This window comes from Amblyraja radiata, chromosome 4, assembly GCF_010909765.2.
Source record: "Amblyraja radiata isolate CabotCenter1 chromosome 4, sAmbRad1.1.pri, whole genome shotgun sequence".
In the NCBI taxonomy this organism is placed as follows: Eukaryota; Metazoa; Chordata; class Chondrichthyes; order Rajiformes; family Rajidae; genus Amblyraja; species Amblyraja radiata.
The window spans coordinates 77,350,112-77,366,066 of NC_045959.1; the positions used below are offsets into that span (position 1 = coordinate 77,350,112).

General features: G+C 38.1%; 1 protein-coding gene across 6 annotated transcripts in view; it reads left to right on the forward strand.

Moving 5' to 3' along the window:
- Positions 1-15,955, forward strand: part of chd7 (chromodomain helicase DNA binding protein 7) — a 230,020-nt gene that overhangs the window by 201,122 nt on the left and 12,943 nt on the right. For all 6 annotated transcript variants that reach the window (XM_033019785.1, XM_033019780.1, XM_033019784.1 and 3 more), the window contains 9 exons: positions 202-305; positions 4,280-4,409; positions 4,525-4,597; positions 4,793-4,850; positions 7,233-7,461; positions 9,353-9,561; positions 11,027-11,788; positions 12,537-12,697; positions 13,949-14,173. In XM_033019785.1, coding sequence (XP_032875676.1) covers positions 202-305; positions 4,280-4,409; positions 4,525-4,597; positions 4,793-4,850; positions 7,233-7,461; positions 9,353-9,561; positions 11,027-11,788; positions 12,537-12,697; positions 13,949-14,173 — 1,951 coding nt within the window. The remainder of the gene's footprint in view (positions 1-201; positions 306-4,279; positions 4,410-4,524; positions 4,598-4,792; positions 4,851-7,232; positions 7,462-9,352; positions 9,562-11,026; positions 11,789-12,536; positions 12,698-13,948; positions 14,174-15,955) is intronic.

A 15,955-nucleotide genomic window follows, 5' to 3' on the forward strand; every position in this document is an offset into this window, starting at 1 on the left:
TAAATTGGAATTCTTAATTTTTTGCTTTTGCTTTTAAAGTTTTGACATTAATATTATTGAAAATGGTATTTGCCATCCCGAGCTTGCATTTTTGTGTATCGTAGAGATTCCTCTTTCAAGCCTGAATAAATGATAATATATGGTTTAATTTTATTTTTAAGAAGCAACTTTAATTTACACTACATCACCTTTTTTATTTAGTGATGTGGATATCTGGATCCCAGAAATGGATCATGGGGAACTTCCTACGGATTGGTGGGATCGTGAAGCTGATAAATGCCTTCTTATCGGTGTCTATAAGCATGGTATGCAATTTATTTTCTGATTTAATTGATAAATACCCCACTCAAAGTGCAATGGGCAAATATATGGTGGTGCACAGACCAAAGCAGTAAAGTACAATTCAAGTTATGTGTAAGTTAACTGATCATAGCCAGAATTTTTATGAGGAGAACATGGTTTTTCGCAATACAGAGAAATACAAGATAGTCTCCCTTGCACAATGCTGTTCAGCAATTAGTACAGAAAGGCTTGCATATTCTGGGTGCAAGGGTTATGAATAAGTTAACTGGAGGGATTGAAACACCATTTTGAAATAGCTTAGATGTACGCTATTAAATGTAATTGGGGAGAGGGAGGATTGAATGGTAGGTAAACAGATGCAAAATTGTTCACTTGCTCTTTATGTAATTCATCTCAATGCAGTTTTGTTTGTCAAAATATACAAACTTAAAAGTAAATTATTAATGTTTGAAAATCAGATAGAAATTGCAGAAAAAAGGAAATCCTCTGCAGGTCAGCCAGCATTTGTGGAAAGGCAATGGAGTTAGTTTCAGGTTGGTGATGCAGAGTGGGAGATCTGTGGATTAGATAGGATAACAAGTGAGACAGCCAACTTTGAAAACTGAATGGATTTGTTTAGCAGGGCTGTTTGGCCTGCCCTTGCAGAGGGCGAAGTATCATGAATGTGATGCACTATGTTGACAGAACTACATGTAAAATGTTTTAGACCCTCAAACGAACGAAGCATCCGGCTGCAAAGGGAGGTATCTGAGGATATTGATGTTGGAGGAGTGAACTGGTGTGCTCTGAAGAGAATAGTCCCTTAAATGCGGTAGAGGAAGGGCAGATATTCTCTGTCCACAAACTCGGTGTAAAGTGGGGAATACTCCTCGTCAGCAAGGAACTGGGTTGAGAACGAGAAGTGCAAGAAATGAACCGGACTGTAAGAACAATGTAATCTATAAATGCGGGTCATCTCAACTAATGAAAAAAATACTACTTTGAACCAAATTAACCTACTCTAAGGAAAATAGCCAAGTTCCAAACATATTTAGGTGACATTTCACTTTACCTATCCATGTTCTCCAAAAATGGTGCCTGACCCGCTGAGTTATTCCAGCACTTTGTGTCATTTTTTTTTTGTAAACCAGCATCTGCAGTTCCTTGTTTCTACATTTTTCCAAATACATGTTTTCCATTCAAATGTTTTAGTGTTTTTGCTAACTTTTAGCAAGTTAGTGAGTGATTGTTTTGTTTAACTCCTGTTGAAGCACTTGAATGCAATTTAGTTACATGGATGTTGTACATAATATTTTTGGAATATACAGTACATTCAGAAAGTATTCAGACCCCTTCACTTTTTCCACATTTTGTTACGTTACAGCCTTATTTTTAAATTGATTAAACTCATTTTTTTATCAATCTACACACAATACACCAGAATGTAGAAACAAAAACAGATGTTTAGAAATTTTTGCAAAGTAATTAAAAATAAATAACTGAAATATCACATTTACATAAGTATTCAGACCCTTTGCTATGACACGCAAAATTGAGGTTAGGTTCATCCTGTTTCTATTGATTATCCTTGGGATGTTTCCACAACTTGAGTTCACCAGTGGTAAATCAAATTGATTGGACAATGATATGGAAAGGCACACACCTGTCTATATAAGGTCCCACAGTTGACAGTGCATGGCAGAGCAAAAACCAAGCCATGAAAACGAAGGCATTGTTCGTAGACCTCCGAGACAGGATTGTGTCGAGACACAGATCTGGGGAAGGGTATAAAACAATTTCTGCAGCATTGCAAGTCCCAAAGATCACACTGTCATTCTTAAATGGAAGAACTTTGAAACCACCAGGACTCTTCATAGTGCTGGCCGCCCAGCCAAACTGAGCAATCGAGGGAGAAGGGCCTTGGTCAGGGAGGTGACCAAGAACCCGATGGTCACTCTGACAGAACTCGAGTTCCTCTGTGGAGATGGGAGAACCTTCCAGATGGACAACTATAACCGCAGCACTCCACCAATCAGGCCTTCATGGTCGAGTGGCAGACGGAAGCCACTCCTCAGTAAAAGGCACATGACAGCCCACTTGGAGTTTGCCAAAAGGCATGAGAAACAAGATTCTCTGGTCTGATGAAACCAAGATTGAACTCTTTGGCCTGAATGCCAAGCGTCACGTCTAGCGGAAACCAGGCACCGCTCATCACCTGGCCAATACCATATATACGGTGAAGTATGGTAGTGGCAGCATCATGCTGTGGGGATGGTTTTCAGCGGCAGGAACTGGGGGACTAGTCAGGATCCAGGGAAAGATGAATGGAGCAAAGTACAGAGAGATCCTTGATGAAAACCTGCTCCAGAGCATTCTGGACCTCAGACTGGGGCGGAGGTTCACCTTCCAACAGGACAATGGCCCTAAGCACACAGCCAAGACAACGCAGGAGTGGCTTCGTGACAAGTCTGTGAATGTCCTTAAGTGGCCCAGCCAGAGCCCAGACTTGAACCCAATCGAATATCTCTGGAGGGACCTGAAAATAGCTGTGTATCGACGCTCCCCATCCATCCTGACAGGTTGAGAGGATCTGCAGAGAAGAATGGGAGAAATTACCCAAATACAGGTCTGCCAAGCTTGTAGCGTCATACCCAAGAAGACTTGAGGCTGCAATCGCTGCCAAAGGTGATAAAGGGGTCTGAATACTTATGTAAATGTGATATTTCAGTTATTTCTTTTTAAATACTTAGCAAAAATTTCTAAACACCTGTTTTCGCCTTTTTATTATGTGGTGTTGTGTATAGATTGTTGATTAAAAAATGATTTGATTCCATTTTAGAATAAGGCTGTAACGTAACAAATTGTTGAAAAAGTGAAGGGGTCTGAATACTTTCTGAATGCACTGTAGTCATAATTATTTTCTAAATGTTCATTGTAAAATTATTTGCAAGGTGTACCTATATATTTAAAAAAAACTCAAAATATATTTATTTTATCAAACTGCCACTATCTTTGGTTCCACCACTGCTCCTCTTTTTCTGCTTCTGTTCTGTAGCCCTGCATTGGAGTGACGAGTAGCTTAACCTTCGCTATTAATCTGTATAAGTGCCTCCTGGGCTTTTTTCCAAGTAGTATTTCACAAATGTCAGCACTGAGACTTTCCCGTTCCCTGTTGTGGAATGCTGTCTTGTTAACTCTGAACCAGTGGGATGCAGAACAGCCATGATGTATACAAAGAGCAGTTCCTAATCATAATCCAAATTCACTCGAGGTCACAGTGGAATTCTCTAGTGTGTGTCCTGACTAGGGGGGTAGAATGATGGCTTATAAAACCTTTCATGATTACAATTTGGCTTGAGGCTCAAGAGTACTTAAGAACAATGTGTCACAGTGCAGAACCTAATTGAATTATGCTGTTTTTGGTTGACTGAGGCAGTATTGCTTGTGGTCCAACTGAAGCTAGTCTAGCCTGATGATCATTTTCTCAGTTATTTCTGGAATTTGCATTTTTTAATATTCTGTATTAATGGAAGTGCCATCACTATCTCAAAAGATACTGATAATTTCCTCTCATTTTGATGTCTTATTTATTGGTTGGTTAATTCCCGTAATATTTTGCAGTCAAATATCTTTTTTTATATTTGTCAATTGTTGATATGTGGATTATTGAAAAGTAAAACTCTTACAGTGCGATTTTGCTCCTCTGTTCTCATTAAATAATTAATGATAGACTTAAACATTCTGCAAAGTATTACATGAATGTTTCTGTATTAAATTATAATTTGGAAAGTAACTATTTCAGCTCAAGAAATTATGATCGGGCTGTAGTAAATTGAGTTACTGAAATCTTCTAACTTTTACACTTCTCCAATTTCCAGGAAGTATGTTTTCATGTGCAAGTGCATCAGTATATAACGCAATGGTTTATTGTGTGAAAGTCAAAGTCGACCTGTATAGTTATCTTCACAGATTAAAAGGAGTTGGTTCTTTTGTGTAGGTTATGAAAAGTACAATTCTATAAGGGCAGATCCTGTATTCTGTTTCGTGGAGCGAGTAGGAATGCCTGATGCAAAGGCCATGGCTGCTGAACAGAGGGGAACAGATGTGTTGGCAGATGTTAGTGATGGGTAAGTTGTGCCTTTGAGACCCTTTACAATCTAATACTCCCCCCTCAGATAACCCGCTACACCATTCAATAAGATGAATCAAAACTATGACTTTTAATTAAAGATGTTCTTTCAGTGTTGATTTTGACAGAGAGGAGGAAGATCCAGAATATAAACCAGGCAGAATTCCATTCAAAGATGAAATGGATGTAAGTATAATTAATTATGCTCTAAGCTTCCAGTTGAAAAATCTGACTTTAAATTATCTGATTTGTCCATTTTTTAATTGATGTGGTATCAAGATCTAATATTTTGAAAAAATTCCAAAAAACATTTGATTATTTTGCATTTCATAAACTTGATCTATCAGGAAATCTTAGGCCAAAAATCTTAATTCATTGCAGGATTTTGAGAATTCGCCACAAGATGACAAAGAAGAATGTATGGATACTATGAATACAGGTGAGGCCTTCTGATAAGGGAGTGGAGTTAATGGAGTTTTGTTAATGCATAGCTCCGTTTCCAGCCATTAGACTACCTGAATTGTTATCATGCACTTTAAGCTCTATTCATGCATCCGACCTAAGCATGAATTTGTAACCATTGCCTACTAATGTTCTTACCTAGTAAGTTAAGTTATAGAAACTACATAATTATATGAAATCTATAGATGAATGACAGCAGCCTCGCAGCTTAACTTGTCACTTGGAGTTACTTGATGGTGCACAAATCTAAACTACTAAAATTACATTTTCAAACAGTTGATTTTAGATTGTATGGTTGGAAGATGGAGATGGTGCAATGAACAAAAGTTAAACTTCAAAATTACGCCGCAATCATTGTAAATTTCTTTCCTGCCATTTTACTGGAACCGTTTCATTTCTTTGAAGGAGTTTAATGTTTTAATTCAGCAAAGAGCTGAATTTGATGCAAGCATATCAGACTTGACATATTCTGTTTGGGTAGCTTACAATCTAACGATGCGAACGTTGACTTCACTAATTTTAGGTAATCTCCAACAAACATATACCTGCCCCCCCCCCCCTTTCTTCCCCCACAACTCCCACCCCTCCCTTTCCTGCCCCATACTTCACAATCCGAAACTCTTCAAACCTGTCTCACACTTATTGTTCTTACCTCTGGCCTTTGTTCCAACTATCTGCCTGTCAAGAAATCCCTCTCACCTGTGTTGATCTATTACCTGCCACACTTTTTCTCCTTTTCCACCTTTCTTCTCTCCCCCCTATAATCAGTCTGAAGAAGGGTCCCAACCTGAAATGTCACCTATCCATGTACTCCAGAGATACTGCCTAACCTGCTGAGATACTCCAGCACTTTGTGTCTTTTCATTATATGCCATCCTGGTGGTAACCTCAAACTTTGAAGGCTGAAACAAATAGTAGAACAAAGAGAAGAGGAATAAAGGAGAAAAAAATAGCATGTGGGTTAAAAAAAAAAGAACTGTAAAGAAAATGAAAAACATTAATAGGCTAATTGTATAAAATAAGCATTTAGGTTAAAATAGGTAATTGACTTAACATTACACTATTATTGTTGGAGATGTACAATTTAGTGTTACTTTCATGTCCAAATACATGAGCCAAAAGCTGAATTAGTAGACCAAAATAATTAATTCTAGCAAATCAAAAAGATTGTGAACAAGTTTTCCCCTGCATTAAATGTAAGTAATGCATGATATAAAAAATAGGTTTGAGTAAATATATAAATCAGAGAAATGTACGAAAAATAAATGAAATAGCGGTATGTATTCTCATGGTAGTGAAATGGAATAGTAAAACATTATTAAATTTTGAAATAAGAAATAAAGGCAAAATGATGTAGCAATGTGTGCGGGATTCTATGCAAAATGTCATCAGATAGGGGTAGTGAGATGGAAACTTTTTCCTAGGATGGAAATGTTAGACTAGAAGGCATAGCTTTACAAAATTTAAAGATGTGCGGTGCAAGTATTTTAGAATGGTGGGTGCCTGGAATGTATTGCCAGGGCAGACGGTTGAGGCTGGTGTGATAGTGGCATTTATGAGGTTTTTAGATAGGTCCATGTATATGGAATGGTATGGATTGCATTCAGGCAGAGAAGGTTAGTTTAACTTAGCATCATGTTCTGCACAGACATCGCAGGTCAATAGGCCCGTTCCCGTGCTGTACATTCCAATGCAGTTTGTAGCTACTTGCAGTAATGGGGAAAAAAGGCTAAGATATTGAAAAATGACAGGAGAGATATTTGCAGGATGGTGCAAATGCTCTGGTGCAAGATGTGTGTTTAATTTTTTTGTCATATCCCAGTTTAATTTATTATCGTCATGTACAGAGGCACAGTGAAAAGCGCTTGTTTGCGTGCTATCCAGTCAGGGAAACTACTATATATACATGAATCCAATCAAGCCGTCCACAGTGTGCAGATAAAGGATGAATGCTGCAACACTCAGTGCAAGATTGATGCAATTGAGCACAAACGTTCTATCCATTAATCAAAGTTGAACACACGAAAATGTGTTTTATAATTTTTAATTTGCTTTGTTTTACTATTAATTTGGCCTCATTTTTTGTGTTAATTCATCAAAAAATAAATGTTTTAAATAAAATATGCAAAAAAAGTATTTTAAACTATAAATTCAGTGATTGAATCATTTGTACTTTGATATTAGTATAAATTTTTGGAGTATCTAAATGTTCCAACACAAAAAAGGCAAAATTATGCGAACAGTAATAGAACGGATTATACAAAGGATTTGGTTGTACATTTTTATACTGATAATGCAGGATTTAAGCAATCCGAAGGATTAGGCATGAGTAGTATTACTGAATATAACATTTTTACAGACAAACAACCCGATCAAGATGATGAATCAGATAAACTTTATTGGCCTAGCACATCAGTTCTCACAACACGTCTGCGCCGGCTGATCACAGCTTATCAGCGCAGCTACAAGAGGGAGCAGATGAAATTAGAAGCACTGAGCAGAAGTGACCGTCGCAGGCGCCGGCCTAGAGATGAAGTGAAAGCTCGGGAGGCAGAGAGAAACGCAGCCATATCTGAGAAGCGTCAAAGGTAATGCCATGAATTGTGCACTATACTGTAACTATTTCTAATGTATACTTTATGCTTTGGAATGCTTATCTGTCACATTGTCTTAAGTGCATACTTAAATAATGAAATGCGCTGATAGTAAATTATTTGTTAGGAAGTACCTGAACCAAAGAAGCATTCAGGTCTCTATGATCTCTAGGTCACATTTCCAGGAAAGCTATTGGATAGCTGAAAAAGTCAGACCTAATAAAGAACACAAATGTATTCAGCTATCACAAAAGCAAATGATGCTGAACAGTTATAATGTAATTATGATCCAAGGTATAATGAAACCTTAGACAAAACTAAAAATAATTATACATCCCTGTGGACTTTGTAGAAATTGGTTGTGTAAACAATCAAAACAAATTAGGACAGAAAAAACAAGGCCAGCACCGCCATTCAATGTGATCATGGCTGATCATCTCCAATCAGTACCCCGTTCCTGCCTTCTCCCCATATCCCCTGACTCCGCTATCTTTAAGAGCCCTATCTAGCTCTTGAAAGTATCCAAAGAACCGGCCTCCACCGCCCTCTGAGGCAGAGAATTCCACAGACTCACAACTGTGAGAAAAAGTGTTTCCTCGTCTCCGTTCTAAATGGCTTACCCCTTATTCTTAAACTGTGGCCCCTGGTTCTGGACTCCCCGAACATTGAGAACATGTTTCCTGCCTTTAGCGTGTCCAAACCCTTAATAATCTTATCTGTTTCAATAAGATCCCCTCTCATCGTTCTAAACTCCACAGAGTATACAAGCCCAGCCGCTCCATTCTCTCAGCATATGACAATCCCGCCATCCCAGAAATTAACCTTGTGAACCTACGCTGCACTCCCTCAATAGCAAGAATGTCCTTCCTCAAATTAAGGGACCAAAACTGAATACAATACTCCAGATATACTCTACTCTACAATCTACTCAAATGCTGAGAAAAATCTTTGCATCTTCTGACTCGTCCAACTTTCACTTTCTGCGCCGATGTTTTAATTAGTATCACTTCTACAGAACAGATTATGTTTTTTCTCTTGGTACATACTATTCACTCTGGTTCTGAGTGTAAAATCTGGTTCAGTTTTAAGCCTTTGTTTAATGTTTTTGCCCTGTTGTGGGCTTTAAAACCTTTTCTTGAGGTTGTATTGATTTTTCACATTGAATGTTGGTTTATGATTTTCAGCCTTTTTTTGTACAAGATGGAAGGTGTTACATCAGATGGTAATCTTAAAATCAAATTCAAGTTGATATTAAATCCGCACCCAGTAATGCTCTGCAGTGAATGACTAATTATGGACAAGTGTTGGTAGTCTTGTATTGTAAACTTAAAAGCTCATCACCTTGGAGATTGGGGAAAGCACGAGTCCCAGTGATAAAATGTCTGAAAACATTTGTGTTTTGCCTTGTATAGAAAAAAAATCTGTGTACATTTTTTTTATCTTGATTCTCCAAGGAGTTTTACGGTTTTTTAAGTTTAACAACATTGTAGCCAAGGCCATGAAAACAGCAAGCTGATAAATGATCCAATAATGTGATTTAAGGACATAATTATATGCTCAGAGGGATTAATAGTGACCAAGAACACTCTACCCTACCTCATTACAATGTGCTCTTTTACATTAATTGAGGCGTGCAGGGTTTTTTAAACATTCAAACAAATAGTGACGCCACCAACAGAGATTGAATTTAGTTTAAGCCTTGATTTATATTATCGATTCTTAAATTTACCATCTCATGATTAATATTATAGTTGTGTATTAGTTACATATGATTGAAGTTTCACAGCTCAAACTCATGATACAATCAAGGTTTTGCACTATACCAATTTAAAAGTAGTTGTGGCTCACCTTATGATATTTCTATCAACACATTGGTGTTATCTAGGTGGACCAGGAGGGAGGAGGCAGACTTCTACCGAGTTGTATCAACCTTTGGTATAGTGTTTGATCCTGTGAAGAAGCAATTTGACTGGAACCAATTTCGTGCCTTTGCTAGACTGGATAAAAAGTCTGATGATAGTTTGGAAAAGTACTTCAACTCTTTTGTGGCTATGTGTAAAAAAGTGTGTCACATGCCTCCTAATCCAGATGAAGGTAAGACGCTGCTTTATTGACCTATGGCAAGCAGATAGAAATAAGGTACAGTATATAATCAAAATAGAAAATGCTGAAAGGCTCAAAGGATCAAGCAGCAAATGGGGGAAGAGAAATGGTCAATATTTCAGTTTGGAGACCCTTCATCAGAATTTAGTTTAAAGTTTTGAAGTTTGGGAGAGATGGAATATCTATCAGGTGAAACTCGGTCAGATGTACAGTATCAATGGGCTATGTTTAGCACTGGATATAGTAGGGCATGGTAGGGTGTTGTGAGTTGATATCTAGCCCAAAATGTTGTCATATCTTGGCTAACACTTTAATATGCTTTACTCTAAGCTGGCTTTAAGGCATTGCATTGCTGCCTCAGCGGATTCGATTCTGGCCCTGTGTGCTATCTATATTGAAATTGCTTTCTCGCTGTGATTGCATGAGTTTTTCCCAGGTATTGCGGGAAATATGCACCCATATTCGAAAGCAAAACTAATTGGTAAATAATTTGGGTACTTTAAATTGCCCACAGGAAATAAGTGGGGGATTGAGGTTGGTTTGCTCTGAGAATCCACATCAGTCTATAGGCCAAATGGCGGAAAATATATTAAAATCCTTTCCTCACAACTTTAAGAATCTTTAATGTCGAAAGCCAGTTAGTTTTAGTATTTGTAAATATACATGGTTTTGTAATTATACAGGTTTCTTACTCTAATGCAGAAGTAGCACAAGATTCCATTTTTTAAGACAAGACTTCATATGAAAAAATCTTGAGCAAAAATAAACTGCTAGAGGAATTTTGAGATGTTGGTTAAGTCAAAGATAGACACAAAAAGCTGGAGTAACTCAGCGGATCAGACAGCATCTCTGGAGAATACGTGACGTTTCGGGTCAAGCCCCTTCATACTGTCACCTGAAACGTCACCTATTCCTTTTCTTCACAGATGCTGTCTGATTCCGCTGAATTACTCCAGATTTGTGTGTCTGTTTTTGCTCGAGGAACTCGGCAGGTCAGGCAGCATCTGTGGAGGGAAATGGATAGACTATTTGTGTCGGGACACTTCGTCACAAATGTCTTGGAATCTGAAGGATACCGGCCTGAAACTTCATCTGTTCATTTCCCTCCCCAAATGTTGCCTGACCCGCTGGGTTCCTCCAGTGCTTTTTTTCTTATTTTCTCTTGAGGCTCATACTAATTTGGGGTACCATAACTCACTAGTTTGACTTTTAGATGAAAGTTAATCCCAGTCATTTAGATATGACACCTCAATAATCTGTAATCAGTAAAAATACATTTCCTTAATCAGCAACCTGAATCTAAGGTTACATCTGTGTTAATTTGTGTGGGAAATCACTACATTCATGATATTTCTCGATCTACGTGTGAACTGTATAAAAGTTGAATTGGATGAATTGCACAACAGGAAGAAAACAATGTGGAGACTTAAATCAGTTTTGTTTTTTTATCTTAAAGAAGCAGATTCTACTATTTTCATTGAGCCCATCACGGAAGAGCGTGCTTCTCGAACCTTGTATCGAATAGAACTTCTCCGGAAAGTTCGGGAGCAAGTGTTGCTCCATGCCCAACTAGTTGAGCGACTCAAGCTTTGTCAGCCAAGCATGGACCTGCCTGAATGGTGGGAGTCTGGCAAACATGACAAAGATTTATTGGTTGGCGCTGCAAAGCATGGAGTTAGCCGGACAGACTATCATATTCTAAATGACCCTAAACTATTTTTCCTGGAGGCCCATAAAAACTTTGCACAAAGCAAAGGGGCCAGTCAGCGGACCAGTACGCCTTTCCAAAACCAGCCTATTGCCTGCGCGAGCCAAATGTCTTCTGTTGGTGTTGCTCCAGCCACACCAGTCCAAGAAGAAAAATCTTCAGAACAAGCTGATTATGATAACAGCAAAACTGAAAATGAACGGAAAAGTCCTGTACCAATAGCTCAGGATGAGCAAGTAGCAGAGCCTTCTAAGGAAGATGGGGAAACAAATTGTGCAGAGAATGCACAAATTGATTCTGATTGTCAGGATACCTCTGAGCTATTGTCTGTGAAAGTTGAGCATGATGCTAATGATACTTCAGCCATGGGTACCAAAATGCTTGCTGATTCTGAAGAAAAGGAATTCAGACCTAAATTACTATTTGAAAAAGGGTCAGAAGATGATGATGAGGATGATGACGATGATGACGATGATATTGATAAGTCAGAAGAATCATCTCAACCTGAAGGTACCTTGTGCAAAATGAACAATATCTGTGTTCCTAATGCTTATTTTGTTTGCTTGTGTAAATGCCTTCTGCTCTTAAGGAACTAATTTATTTCAATTGGGATATTTTGACCTTGCAGGCAAGTTAGGAATGTTGGCTTCCAATAAATCTTGTGTTTTCTATATTTGTCTTTTTAAGAATGTTTAGCATTATGTTTCATACACAAAAATCAATTTTAAAATTTTGTGTTGAAACATTGAAATTTTAAAACTTTCTGACTTATGGAGGAAGTTAATAGAAATATGGAATGGACAAGTCTTTAGGAAAAATTGTGGGGGAATGGAGTTAATGTATGAACCAGCAATGATCAAAATGGCCTCTTCCATTATATAAAAATATGAGATAATATGAAAAATATGAACTGCAGGTTTAGCTTTCAATTTTAATGTCCAGTTAATTTCACATGTATACCCCAGTAATCTTCTTCAATAAAATGATTTACAGTGGTAATTCTCTTTAAACTGATTCAATGTGACTGCATTAGGGTGTAACAGTTCTTCAGATGACATGCAAGTGTAACCATCTAGTGGGAGAATTATAATTTCAAGGTGCCTTGAATAATTGTATGGTAAATTATATTTGTATTTTGCTATTGAACTTTACATAAAATTGAATAAAGGGATGTTCATCCATTCATAATTTCATGCTTCATTCAGTAACAAGATCATGGAGTTAAAGTTGTGTTCAACTTGCATAATTTTCTTTGCAGCCTGTACTATTTCTCAAGGCAAACATTTTGATGAAGAAAGCAATGCTTCTTTGAGCACAGCCCGTGATGAAACTCGTGATGGCTTTTTTATGGAAGATAGTGAGCCCACAGTAGCTCAGCTACTTCATGAAAGAACTTATTGCTTCTCATTCTGGCCCAAGGTTCGTGCGCATTCAAACCATTTTTCTAATTGTATTATTTTTTGATTTGAGAAGACTGAAATTATTTCCAATGCCTCTGGAAAATCTTTATTTGAATCCATTCAGATTTTTGTTTTTTCAATAAAACATAAAGAGGCTTGTACTTTTTTTTGTTCACAATGAGCACATCACTTTCATGCAATAAAGCAAATTGTTGTAATTTTAAATATATTCTTGCAGTCTCCATATTGAGCAAGTGCAGTATTTTTCTTCCACTTTCCAAAATAATCTGTTCAATGCAGGCAAGCAACTAAATGATTCTCCTCAGTATAACATCAGTTGGTGCTGGAGTTATTTCTCTCAGTTTGAGCTGCTGCCTTCAGTTTCCCCATTGTTGGCCACTGCTATACCAATTCTCAGTAGACCAGAACCTAAATGTTGACATAGAAACATAGAAAATAGGTGCAGGAGGAGGCCATTCGGCCCTTCGAGCCTGCACCGCCATTCATTGTGATCATGGCTGATCGTCTCCAATCAATAACCCGTGCCTGCCTTCTCCCCATATCCCTTGATTCCACCAGCCCCTAGAGCTCTATCTAACTCTCTCTTAAATCCATCCAGTGATTTGGCCTTCACTGCCCTCTGTGGTAGGGAATTCCACAATTTCACAATTCTCTGGGTAAAAAGGTTTTTTCTCACCTCAGTGTTAAATTACCTCCCCTTTATTCTAAGACTATGGCCCCTGGTTCTGGACAGTATTTACCATTGCACCATGATTACTTAGTCTTCCTATTCAGTTCCAGAAAATGCGTATTTTTAATATGCTTGCAATAATTTGCATGATTTAAATGTTATTAATTTGCCTGAATACATAGCCAGTCTCAAATAATTTATTGATATGAATATCAAAAAATCTGGTAAATTTGCATATGGCAGCTCTAAAGTATAGAGATAAACAGGTAAGAATACCGCTCCTGTGGGATTATGTTTTAACACAAGTGCATTTAATGAATGGTCTTTACTTTTGAATGCCTCGGTCTAGTGTTTAGGTAAATTCATTCCAGATACAATCATTAGACACATCAAAAATCTATATTTGTATGGATTTTTTCGTATTAAAAATGCTCATATTATACTTCATATTTTAAAAATCCTTATTTAAATACAACAAAGATACATCTATGAATAAATTAATGTTTACCAAAATCCTCATGATTTACACTGTTGCAAATTTACTTATACTTTTTAAGCAGATAAATTTTTGCCTTCCAGGATCGTGTAATGATTAATCGTTTGGATAACATTTGTGAAACAGTGATCCAGGGAAAGTGGCCCATAAACAGGCGTCAGCCATTTGATTTCCATGGTATTATCAACTATACCCCCACTTCAGTGGAAAGCCCTCTGCCAAGGAGGAGTTTTACTGAACTCTCCATTGTTGGCCAAGGGAGCTTCAGTGCCTGTGAAGATGTAGCAGGTTCTCCTCAGGTGTCGAGGGTAAGTATTTAATATTACTGCTATACGGTGTTGAATATCTTCACGCTAAGTAAAGAGGAGCAAGTCTTGGTTGAGGCACAAATGAAAAATGGTTTTGTCACCCATTTTATTAGTGCTCAAACCCCAATATTTGTGGGGGTTAAAATTTAACTGCCATTCTTGCCCTAGGTGATACATTGATACAAAAGTGGGTGGTTTTACAGATAGTGAAAATGGGATCTTGATCAATAGGCTAAGTGGGCGGAGGAAAGGTTGATGGAATTTAATGCAGTAAAATGTGAGGTCTTTTGGGAAGTGTAACATGGGCAGGACCTACACAGTGAATGGTAGGGCCCTGGGTAGTGTTGTAGAGCAGAGGGATCTAGGAGTGCAAGTGCATAGTTCCCTGAAGGTGGAGTTGCAGGTAGATCGGGTGGTCAAAAAGGCTTTTGGCACATTGGCCTTCATCAGCCATTGAGTATTGAAGTTGGGAGGTCATGTTGCAGTTGGTGAGGCCACATTTAGAGTATTATGTTCAGTTCTGGGCACCGTGTTATAGGAAAAATGTTGTAAAGCTGGAAAGGGTACAGAAAAAGATTTACGAGGATGTTGCCAGGACTAGAGGGTCTGAGCTATAGGCAGAAGTTGAGTAGGCTGGAACTCTTTTCCTTGGAGCGCAGGAGGCTGATGGGTGATCTTAGAGGGGTATAAGATCATGAGAGGGGTAGATCGGATAGATACACAGATTCTCTTGCCCATAGTGGGTGCATCGAGGACATAGGTTTATGGTGAAGCCGAAAAGATTTAATAGGAATCTGAGAGGTAGCTTTTTCACACAAAGGGTGGTGGATGTATGGAACAAGCTGCCAGAGGAGGTAGTTGAGGCAGGGACTATCTCAACATTTAAGAAGTAGGTGGACAGGCACATGGATAGGACAGGTTTGGGGGGATATGGACCAAATGCTGGCAAGTAGGACTAGTGTAGCTGGGCCAGTGTGGACAAGTTGGGCTGAAGGGCCTGTTTCAACACGGTATCACTCTATGGCTCTAAATCAAAGTTTTCGGTAGGGGGAGAGGAATGGCATAATTGAAAGTTAGATTGTGACTATTAATTCTGGTTGAGGGTATATAATCACTTCATCAGATAGTGAACTTTATTGGTAGTGTTGCTGCCTTCAATTAGTTCATCTTTTGAAAGATATGATGCAGACTCCTCTTGTTAAAAAATAAGGGCAGGTGCCTGTTCCCTCATGCAGGCAGCAATATTGCTGCTGAACACAAAATGTGTATTTGCTTCAGGGAGGGAGCAAATTGCTTTGGGTTGTGGAGAGCTTTGTAAACTAAGAAATTGTCATTCTATTTAACAGTGCATGCTCCATTCCCCAATGGCTGTGCATAGGATTATGACGGTGTTCTATAGGCTTCTAGTCTTTAATTCCTTAATATTACCTGTTTTAATTTTCAGAATCTCCTTAGATATCTAAAATTTCTAAACCCAAGCACTGCCGCATTAGTTTTAAAAAAATTACATGAATATATGCAATTTAAGTCAAAACCAAATGCATCCTTTCAATTAAGACATGAGGACAAATATAATTGGTCCAGGATATGTGGATGTAATTCAGTCCTTTAACAATTATTTTGAAATGCACAAGATTTTCTGTTCATTATGTCAGCATTTATTCTGATACTGAAGACCAAGACATGAGTTTACATCAGAGTCTGAGGAGTTAGGAGAGTAAAGCTAATAATTGGCGGAAGGAGGTAAGATTTCTGGCAAGTTTATGGGGGCACAGTAACATG